The 11,790-nt window shown below is 33.1% G+C and overlaps 1 protein-coding gene across 1 annotated transcript; it reads right to left on the reverse strand.

Moving 5' to 3' along the window:
- Positions 1-9,423: 9,423 nt before the first annotated feature.
- LOC149254498 (inositol-phosphate phosphatase-like) lies at positions 9,424-11,553 on the reverse strand. Its single transcript, XM_089457046.1, has 4 exons — positions 11,209-11,553; positions 11,050-11,105; positions 10,877-10,927; positions 9,424-10,337 (listed from the first exon to the last, which is right to left on the reverse strand). The coding sequence occupies exons 1-4, from the start codon at positions 11,219-11,221 to the stop codon at positions 10,245-10,247; spliced, it is 213 nt and encodes a 70-aa protein (XP_089313172.1). The 5' UTR covers positions 11,222-11,553; the 3' UTR covers positions 9,424-10,244.
- Between the last annotated feature and the right edge of the window lie 237 nt (positions 11,554-11,790).

Below are 11,790 nucleotides of genomic sequence, written 5' to 3' on the forward strand. Positions count from 1 at the left end.
AATTCTTGTTGTTAAGCCACCTCCACCAAGCTTATGTTGCAAGGACCTTGTTAAAAATTTGAAGGTCGTGAACTCCTAAGTCTCCTAAATGTTTTGGATACATACCTTATCCTAGGCCACAAGGGCCTGCTTTCTCTCTTTTTTAGGGTCACCTAAGAGAAAGGATATTTGAACACTTTGTATGGCCTTTAGGATCTTGGGAGGTGTTGCTAGCATTGAAAAAAGGTTCATAGGTATAGAATAAGAATAAATTTAAGAAAAGTTAATACGCCAAAGATATTGAGAGATATAAGGGTCCAAGAGTTGATATTATGGTTGATCTTAGAGAGGAATTATTCCTAAAACATATTTATCAATGAGAGGAGCTTTGAGATATTGCAAGGAAAAAAAAAACATTTTTGTAAAATCAAAGATTTGAACTATATTGTGCTAGGTAAATATTGAAGTGTTAAAGAAAAAGATAAGGGATTTATCATGATTGGTAAGTGTTCTAGAAGTTAACAAAAAGGTATATGAGATTATTTTAAAAGATGTTTCCTCCTTGATTTAAGGATATCTGTTATCAACAAATTGATGATGGGAAATGGGATCAATGTCACTATGGAGGTTAAGGCCCTTTAAAATTCTATAAGCAATTCCATGATGAAGATTTGAACCCAACACCCCCATCACAAGAATAAACCAAAAGTGAGATAGGGGATGTCCTTATCTAATGCCTTGATATGGGTTGAACTAGGAAGCAACATAACCATTAATAAGGACATAGAAGAAGGTTGAGGAGACAAGATTTTTGACCCAATTAACACAAGATAACTAAATCCAAAATTTGATAAAATTTTAACTAATAAATCCCAATTTAAATGATTATAATATTTGTACATGTCAAGTTTGATAAACATACTTGATTTTTGGTTTGACTTTAGGGAGTGAATGGCCTCATTGGAAATTATGTTGCCATCTAGAATCTTGCACCCTTCAACATAGCCTCCTTGCTCATGTGATGTTATATAGGACATTATTAACTTTAATTTTTGGTTATAACCTTAGATATGCTTTTATATATCGCATCATAGAGCAAGGTTTCTCTAAAATTTTCTAGAGAAATAGACTTGTCTTCCTTAGGTATGAGAGTGAGGAAATTAGAGTTAAATGCTTGGAGGATTTAATGTGAGAATCTTCAATCTTCCACCTCTATCCAAACATTTTATCCTATAACTACCCAATACTTATGAACAATTTCTATGGTGAATGCATCTAGGCCTAATGACTTCCCAACTACCATTTCCATGATTTTTCTCTCAACTTCTTCCAAAATGACTTCTCTCATAAGGCATGAGTTTTTTTTAGAGATACCAACCATGGGATATGTTTTAAGATGGAATTCATGGCCAACTGCCTATTTACCTTTGGCTCCAAAAGGAGATGGAGGTAAAAGTCGCTAAACTCCTTTTTAGTGTCCTTATGATCTTCAAATTATTTTCCATTAAAAATTTACATAGAAACAATTTTATTATGGTGTCTACAATTGATCATGGAGTTGTGAAAAAACATTTTGTTTCTATCTCCTTTTTTATTCCATCAAATTTTTGAATTTTTCCTCCATGGAGGTGCTTATTGATTCACCCTTACTTTTATATATTCCTTCAAATTATCCTCTTTAAATGCAAGCATGTGTCCCCTAGCTTTGAAGATGATGGTTGCTTGAGTCTTTTCCATTTAGATTTTTAGATCACATTATAGTTTTTAACCTTGTACAGAATTACCTATAAATGAATTCAGAAAACAAAAGAATATACAATGGCAAGAACGTAAAACAAATATACACAGATATTTTCCCTTGGATCCTAAAATCGAGACTACCAAATTGTTTTTTCATCATGTTCCTTTCAATGTTACAATATGTGTGTGTGTGTGTTGAAGAACTCATAAACTCCAATCCATTAACATTGGATTAGAACATAATCGTAGTTCCTTTGAACGGGTATACAAAATTCCATGGGCCGAAAACCATCATGCCCAAAAACATGTGAAAAACTACCAAAAAAAATTCTCTAAAAGAATATAACACATACCCAACATGCATTACACCTAAAAAATATTTCCAAAGATTGCTTTGTTTCAAAGGATTATCTTGGAGATTATATTTTTAGGCATATGTTGTAGTTGATAAATTGTTGATCCCCTCGTTAGATCCACTTCTTACTGCCATCAATTAAGGCTTTCCTTTATGTCAAGGAGATCAAGAAATTTTTTCTCAAATATGAATGGTATTAATTTGGGGGGATATGGACTCTACCAAGTCAGACTTAGGGGCTAATGATCAAATCCAACTCATGGTAATATTCTACTTCAAATGTGGCTCTTGATTGCTTGGCACCTTGACAAATCCATATGTGTCTCCCCATTCCTCCCACTTATTGAGATTAATTGTGGCATTGAGAGGACAATTCCTAAAGATATGTACATGCTCACAACATTTCCTATAGCAGAAAAGAATGTGTTCATATTCTACAATTTGTAGCCACTATGAGTCTTGGAAGTTGATGCAGATGGTTTTTGGGACAACTCCTAAAACATTCATATAAATACAAATTATTGCATATATTGTATATATACTTGTTTTAGTGATTTCTAAGGTTTTGACAAAGCATCCCAGAGTATTACATATTCCCACAAGCATTTCTTCATCCCAAAATTCTTGAATGGGGAAATAAAAATGGATCCACATCAAAGTTATTGTAAAATATTATTTTTGGGGCTTTAACATCTTCATCAAAAATGTCAAATGTAGGCCTTAGGTTGGAAGAAGTAAATTCCATCCTCAAAGACCCTCTCTCTCTATCTTCAACACTTGAAAATTGGTTGTGAAGAAAAATCTTAGGCCCTAGCTTCAAATATACATGACCCTTGGGCATCCATCTTGAGTTTATCTGCTAAATTAAAAGTTTATCTAAGGGCCAAATCCCAATGAATTTCCATATTACTACATTATCATTCATATATTATATGTAATCCCCAACCTAAGTTGATGTGACTTCATACTTACGAATTTTGATTAACTTTTCTAAGCACCCTCTAGAATGGAACTTGATTCTATTGATCAAATTTGAAGTCATGAACTCTAGCTAATGTTGTTCTATGCCTATAATTGAAGTCTCTAAGCTTCCTTTTCCTACACCACTTTTTTCCTTAGCCTTACTTCATTCCTATGACAGATTATCCTTGAATGAGGGGATCTCTATGTGACCAACGAGTTCCTTGTTTGCCATTTCCTATGTCATTAATTCATTGCCTACCTTCTTTGTCATTAGAATTATTCCTATACACATGCTTTACAATTACCTAATACTAATAATCACGCTCTCATTTCATCCATCATATCATTGTGCCAAGAGGCGCTCTACAACCCAATATGGGAGAAATGTTGTCATGTAATGTTACATTTAAAAATAGTAAAATAATAATTTAAATTAACAAATTAAAAATAGTAATTACAAAAGAAATTAAGTTGGCCATAATTAAAATACTTCAATTTGCACCTTAATTTTATATAACTTTATATAGAGATGTAAAGTGACCAAAAGTATAAAAAAGAAAGTATACCATTTAGTATGAAGAAGAAATGTAATGTCTTCACTACTTAATATTGATATGAGTAAAAAAAATAATTTACTTTTTACTACAAGGAAGAAATATAATTTTTTCACTACTTAATATGGAGATGATAGGAAATGTATTATTGATATTACATGACGTATAATTCATTTTATGGTCAGTTTACATTTGATATATATATATATATATATATATATATATCACCCATAAATAAAATATTTCAATGTCCATATTAAATAGCATAATTTTATATGTAATGTACATAGAGAAACTAAAGTCATTATAATTGAAAATTTTATGATATTTTCACTTTCCATAACTATGGAGATGTGTAATTTATTTTATTTTTAATATGAAGTTAATATATAAGATTTTGAAAATATTTTTTTTGTAGGTTATAAATAAAGTATTTCAATAGGCAGATTGAGAAAAAGCTTAACATGAAACATATATAGAAAGAAATATTGAGAGAATTATTATTTCATTAATAGTTGTTTTTTAATTCAATTTATGAGGGATATTTGTAATTATTTCAATGCTTAATATGGAATTGATAGGTAATATTTTAGAAAATGTTAACAATACAAATAATTAATTGTATGCATATAGGAAAAAAATAAGAGGGGGCATGTTTTAACATTTTAATACAGAGAACACGAATCATAAATAAAATATTTCAATCTCAACTACACATATATTATACCTATCCATATTAACTATAGATCCACTAAACATTGAGAGGGATCATATCTCTTTCCATTCTAAAAGATATTTGCATCATAAGAAATTTGATCCCTTCAACACTTAGTAGATCCAAAATTAAGATAAATCTAGATTAATCATATTACAACTATATTATATTCTATTACATTATAACAAATTAATTATATTATCACATTATTAATTAACCACAAAATAATAAAATATATTACAATAATTACATTAATACAAAAATATTTACTATAATTTATTTACATATTTAATTAATAATAATCATATTATTATTTTAATTCTGAAATATTATTATTAACCAATTTTATCCATTAACACACCATCACAAAAAGACTTATAAAACACATTCACATGAAGGTAATCTTCCAAATCTTCATTAAAAAATTGTGAAACAAGTGCTGCATGCAGCCGGTAGTCCCTGACGGGGTCTGCCACAACAAGCCAGGGTCTGCTACAACAACAATACAAACGCTTTCTGCAACATGCGAATTCAATGTGTAATTTGTTAAAAAATTCATGGGTCTGCCACAACAACAATACAAACGCTTTCCATCTATTTAAGTCAGCTCAACACGTTGTGAAAACAGTCAACATGTCAGTAGACTATTTAAAGACTTCTCGTTTCGACCAGCCAATTACTTCCACGGAAGGTGGCCAACTTTTAACATGAAAATTAGTTGTATAATACCGTTGGGATGCAGAAATATGTTGCTTCCTGTATTTGTATTTAGTACACGCATATTGCAACCTCTTGTTGTAGGAATCGCAGGCCGTGGGGATTAAGAGTGTGCCAAGAAAGGCTAAGTGTGGGTATGCAATACATTTTAGAGTGAGAAATTAATGAGAGAGACGTAAGTTTTTGTAACAGAATTTTTCTTTTGAGGTATATCTTGGGAATGTTAATGTCAATATTAGAACTGTTCTAATCATAAAAGTGAAAAGTAATCCAAAAAGGTTAAAAAGGTTAAAAGAAAAAAATAGTTAATAGCAAAATTTTTCCTTTGAGGTATATCTTGGGAATGTTAATGTCAATACTAGATCTGTTTTAATCATAAAAGTGAAAAGTAATCCAAAAAGGTTAAAAAAAGTTAAAAGAAAAAAATAGTTAATAGCAGCACAATCTCCAGTGCAAAACCTGCGGTTAAATATTCATAAATATTATCAATATTTTTGTTATATGGAAAAGAAGAGAGAATGTAGATGTTGATGTCCCTACATAGGCTTCTTTTGTTGATGCACATACACAAAATGAGATCAATGTCTAATAATCTCAATCAAAGATATTAACATATATTCCTGTGCAATTATCATTGGGAATTTGGGAATTAACTTTTCAGAATATTAAATGAACGCATATATAGATATAATTTATGTTTCTCACGTTGCTTGGATTTTGGATTTTGTTATTTAAAAGTTGGATTTTGGATTTTGTTTTTGGATTTTGTTATTTAAAAGTTGGATTTTGGATTTTGTTATTTAAAAGTTAGGAATGTCAAAAGAATTTGTTATTTTAAGGTTAGGAATGTGAAATGAATTATATGTTTTATTTTAAGTTATTATAAGTAAATTTAGATATGAAGATGGAATTAAAAAAAAAAAAAAAAAAAAATCTTATAATGAATAAAACATATCACTTAAAATAGTCTCAAATAAAGCCCAAATGTAATTCATAACGATTAAAATTTAAATTAATTATTATAAATCCTAATACCAATTTCAAATTGATTGGGTTTTTTTCTATTTTAAATATAGATAGAGAAAATGCCTTCACCATTTTTAAAGATTTTAAAAATGAAGAAGCATATTAACATATGATAAATTCAATTATTTGCGTGCATATATTAAGAAAACAGATAAGATTTATCAATATTTGCGTGTATATATTAAGCAAAGAGATAAGATAAAGAATATTGTGGAATACCAATTTTATAGATATTTTTAGTATATTCTCGACGATGGAAAAAAAATATTTAAGAGACATACTTGAAAGCTAAGTAATGTTCGAGGCAGCCTCATGTTTGAGGCGCCATGCTTTCCACGTTCAAAAATAACCATGCGAGGCAGCCTCATGATGGAAAAAAAATATTTAAGAGACATACTTGAAAGCTAAGTAATGTTCGAGGCAGCCTCATGTTTGAGGCGCCATGCTTTCCACGTTCAAAAATAACCATGCGAGGCAGCCTCATGTTTGAGGCGCCATGCTCTTCATACCAACTAACACGTCTAGCTAAAAATAAAATTCACTGAAAATTCACTGAACAAATTGCAGATAAGATAAGATACTTTTATACGGAAGGATCCCAGTATATCAACAACCACCTCAATATGCAGCCTTGGAGAGTAGGACAAAAGCCCTGAAATAGCAGGAGAGATTGGGAAATCGAGCTAGAAAATTTGAAAGTTGCTGGAGAAATCTCGCCAACTTTTCACAATACATAAGCATGCAAAGAAAGGATTCCCCAATCAATTTCGTCCCACCCCCCAATTCAGTCCAATAGGAAGAAAGTGCAGTACACTAGCTGATTTAAACTTATACAGTACATAAGCATGCAAAGAAAGGATTCCCCAATCAATTTCGTCCCACCCCCCAATTCAGTCCAATAGGAAGAAAGTGCAGTACACTAGCTGATTTAAACTTATACAGTCAATCCAGTAAGAAACAAAGAAGTAAGAATTGATAGCATTAAGCACACGAACCAAAAAATCACTTCAATCTTCCACCACTGGAACAATGAAAATACTAGAACAATTGACCCCAAGTGCAAATGTAACATTCACCCAAACAAAGACACCCCAAGCCACATGTGCAAAGAGCACTACAACGAGTAAAGATAATTATTGTTTTGATTGATCTTTTTGTTAGCCAAACCCTCTAAACGACTTAACCCTCTTAATAATTTAACTAAAAATATATATTAATAGTGATAAACATAAATTCATCATAAACTCAAAAGACTTATTTCATAATATATTTAAGTGGTTAAAATAAATAAAAAATTATCAAAAATTAATTAAATTATAAATTATTATTATTATTATAAAAGGAATTAATATATGTAAAAATTCTTAACTTTATCATATATTTAAATAATAAAATAATATATGTTACAATATCATGGTTCAAAATTTATCTCTAAAAAACAAAATTTATCTCAAAAACAAAAAAACATATGATATTTTCTTAATTAATCAATTTAATTAAAAAAACACATAAATAAAGTTCAATATTTAAATTAACGAATATCGCTGCCAATATCCCTTCGCATGTTTGTTGCACTTAGCATTATAATAACGTTATAAAAACCGCGAGGCATCTTTAGAGCATTAGACAATGATAACAAAGATAGATCCCGGAACCGATAATGAATATATTTGTTTCACTTAGCATTATAATAACGTTATAAAAACAGCGAGGCATCTTTAGAGCATTAGACAATGATAACAAAAATAGATCACGGAACCGATAATGAATATATTCGTTGTAGTTTCACTGAAATTTTCTTGGGTTTCTAAATGGGTCACGTTCAGGAGAAAACCTGATAAATAATATAAAATATTCCGTGGAGAAAAAGAAGTTACATTGCATGGTCGCCACTTGTTCCCCATGGAGGTTACAATCTTCGTATGAGTACTGTAACCACAAAACATAGAGTTGCTTCTATTTTGATGTTCTTAGAGCAGATTGTAGTTAAATTCAATGGAAAACAATGTACAGGGCCGAACAACTTGAAATTTAATTTTATGCAGTTAATCTGAAGTTTTCAGAACTGTAAATTTTTGCACTTAATATAGGAAATTTGAAATTTTGAAGGATCATCGAACTCGATATGGAAACAAAAAAGCAAAGGCCAGATCTGAATGATCCTCGAAATCGAAGATATGGAACTCGAGATCAAAACTCAGTTCCATATGCCACTCTTGTTTCAGTTGCATTAAAGACAGTAGATCCTACAGATAGAAAGCAACTACTTCCATATCCTTACACCAACTTTAGCACCTCAGTCAGCTCGAGCAACCAGGGAAATCAAAGCGAGGGGGGTTTGTTAGACCCATAGCGAGCAGTTATCTTTATTTACTCATCTGTCGTGCAGGGTCCAGACCCATAGAGCTTTATCTAGGAGCCTAGGAGCCATACTCTCTAGGTTGTCTTCATTTACTGCAAGCATCTGACCATGAAGCTTGTCAGTATTGTGAAGGACCCCCATGAAGCTTGTCAGTATTGTGAAGGACCCCATCGAAGTTTTGGGTACGGTTTCACTCTACTGCTCCGTCTCATTGTAATTGCTACACTATATATGACTGTGAGTCAATATTCAGTTCAGTAGATATGACTGTGAGTCAATATTCAATTCAGTAGTGTTGGTTGATTCGATTGCAGTGTTGGTTGATTCGATTGTTGTGTGCATGAGGATACCGCGGGAAACATTGACGATTGGTTCGATTCATTCACCGGACCTATCACACATATTTTTCTTCCAATCGACCCAGAGAGGTGTACTTCAAAGGCTTTCGGCCTTGCAGAGAAAAATTAAGATGTACAAATATGGGCTCTGCAAAATTCTTAGCCATTTTTGTCACCATCTATATGAAATCTCCATAGAAAATAATAAGGTAAATACCTTCCCATATTTTATGTATGGTTAAGTTCTCAACATCCTCGTTTTCATAGTAGAATATTTATGAGGCCAATGTTTAGAGGCAGATCAGGTTGTTAGAATGGGAGAGGACACAGTTATTACAGATCAAAAGTTATAGTTGAGCATTGTACATTAATTAAAATAAACCAAGTTTTGTTTTAATATATTTACCATACATTTACTGGAATTAGTTTAGAAAATAATAGTCGGAGTGGAGAATACATTAGTTTAGAAGATAATAAACCAAGCTTTGTTTCAATATATTTACCACACCACACATTTACTGAAAGTTTTACTGGAATTAGTTTAGAAGATAATAGTTGGATTGGGGAATACATTAGATGTAACAACCTAAAAATACTGAACATAATTTGTCTGTTAGTCATGAATTAATATTAATAATTATTTTTTATTCTCTATATTGAGCAATGAAACTGAATTTGCATAAGTTCTGTTTGTTTAGCAACAATGTCTACCCACAACATCTTTGTGCAATTAGTCCACTATTGAAGCATGTCTACAGTTAGTCCACTCTTGCAACCTTTTGCAGGTAGTAGACATGGATAAAACAACTTAAAACTTAAAACCGCAAGTGAAACCCCAAGTGAAAGAAAGGAAGGAAATTCAAACCCCCAGTGCCCCAAGTGAGACCCCAAGTGAAAGGAAAGAAATTCAAACCCGAAATGCGTGGTGAAGCCACCGCAAGCTTCTTCCAGCACAACGACTTTTGCAGGTTGCAGCCATGGACAAAGCAGCTTAAAACCCCATCTTCCAGCACAGTAACTTTGGCAGGTTACAACCACAGTAACTTTTACAGCTTACAGCCATGGGCAAAGCAGCTTAAAACTGGAACTCTCTTTTCAGGAGGTGACAATAGATGCAATGAAGAATTTATATCAAGCCTTGACATGCCAAAGCCTCTGTTTGTAAAGCCTTCACGATTCCGCATGCACTCTCAAGACATGCAGGGATGGTGGAATAGAGCAAGAAATGATACAAGATTGTGAACCAGGAGTAATGGAATAAAATAGAAAGGCTTAAGACTTCGATGGAGAGGACAAGGGAAACCAAGCAGGGAGGGGTCCCAAGGGTTAGAAAGTCATGGAGGGTGCCAAACAATGTGAAACAAATAAGAAGGTGGCCACATGGAGAAGAATAATAGGGAAAATGTGGCCAAACATGCTTGAACATAGTGCAGGGGAAGGAGAGGAGATGGTGAATAGAGCCTCGAGGAAACTTAAAAAACTTAGATGTATATACCTAGAAAACACTATGTTTGATAGCCCCAACAAGACTCAATTTCTCCAGAGTCATATTTCGCCCATGTGAACCATATAATCCATGCAAGCGGGCCTGTTACGAAGACATCTCGTAAAACAGAAGGAAAAAATGCTAGATCTTGAACACAACTTCAGCTTGAAGAGAAACATGAACATCAGTGAAAGAAGGAAATGGGCATAAACAAAACCTATGGAACGAGCAGCTTGCACGCAGAATATGCACTAAGAATGCAGAACATACATTCCCAAGGACAAGACATCCCTTCATGAAAAAATATGAGTGCCCGAAATCCATATGATCCATTACCATTCAAAAACTAAGCAAAATAGGCACTCGGAAAATCCCTAATAGAAATTTAAGACGGCATGCCTGAGATTCGAAACCCAGATCATTACACCATTTCACAGTCCAAAAAAATCTTAATGGAAATTTAAGATGGCATGTCTGAGATTCGAAACCCAGATCACTACATCATTTCATAGTCCAATAGAACAAAGGCTTTGAAGACAGAGTAGATAAACAAACCATGACAGTAACATTAATGAATGCTGGTCACGAATAATAATAGAAATTACCGTGAATCGAAAGCATATTACACAAAAAGATCATACCTTTCCTTTGTGTTCCACGGATTTCTCTTTGTAAAAATTTGTCCCAATCATCTGTAACATTTACAGTAAGAGTAGAATATATATCAAAGATGGAACTGCCATTCAACAGTGTTTACTCCAATCTACATTCCCTGTTCAAATATCAAACTGATATAAGCCCGTCTATTAATTACCTCCCCAGCTCTTTTTGCGACCTCCACAGCAGAAGAAAGAAATTCACTCAGCTCGTCTAAATTCCATACAATACACAAATCAATTCAAATCACTCCAAGTTGCAGACAAAATATATGATCAAATGAACAACCGCAATGGCAGAACATCAGATAACTTACCGCAGTCCCCCATTTTCAATCGTTAAACAGACAAAGTAAAAGGAGTTGGAGGAGGGTTCTTTTGAAGGACAAGACATCCCTTCATGAAAAAATATGAGTGCCCGAAATCCATATGATCCATTACCATTCAAAAACTAAGCAAAATAGGCACTCGGAAAATCCCTAATAGAAATTTAAGACGGCATGCCTGAGATTCGAAACCCAGATCATTACACCATTTCACAGTCCAAAAAAATCTTAATGGAAATTTAAGATGGCATGTCTGAGATTCGAAACCCCAAGGTCTGTGGCAAACCGGGTTCGCTTGAAATCCGCGGTGCGGGGATCGATGTTGAACTACTCTCCCAAGCTGCTGGTAGCTGCCTTCTTCTACGGAGAATTGATAGCCCGAGCAAGAGACATCTGGCACTGGCTACATGCAAGGCACTCAAGCAGGGCACGGGGAAGAACATGCCCACCCTGAACATAAAACACATAAAACTTACGGTAACATGCACACCCTGAACATAAAACACATAAAACTTACGGTAAAATAGACATGTGGCACTGGCTGCATGCAAGGCGCTCAAGCAGGGCACAGAG

Source organism: Pinus tabuliformis, chromosome 7 (genome assembly GCF_031772625.1).
Source record: "Pinus tabuliformis cultivar Carrire ecotype Pingquan chromosome 7, CPIR1, whole genome shotgun sequence".
Classification (NCBI taxonomy): Eukaryota; Viridiplantae; Streptophyta; class Pinopsida; order Pinales; family Pinaceae; genus Pinus; species Pinus tabuliformis.

Excerpts from the sequence above, each read along its gene's own strand:
- LOC149254498 (XM_089457046.1), bottom strand. Across the intron at positions 10,928-11,049 it reads TCGCAAAAAGAGCTGGGGAG|ATGATTGGGACAAATTTTTA; the intron begins GTAATTAATAGA and ends TAAATGTTACAG. Across the intron at positions 10,338-10,876 it reads CCGTGGAACACAAAGGAAAG|GCCCGCTTGCATGGATTATA; the intron begins GTATGATCTTTT and ends TCTTCGTAACAG.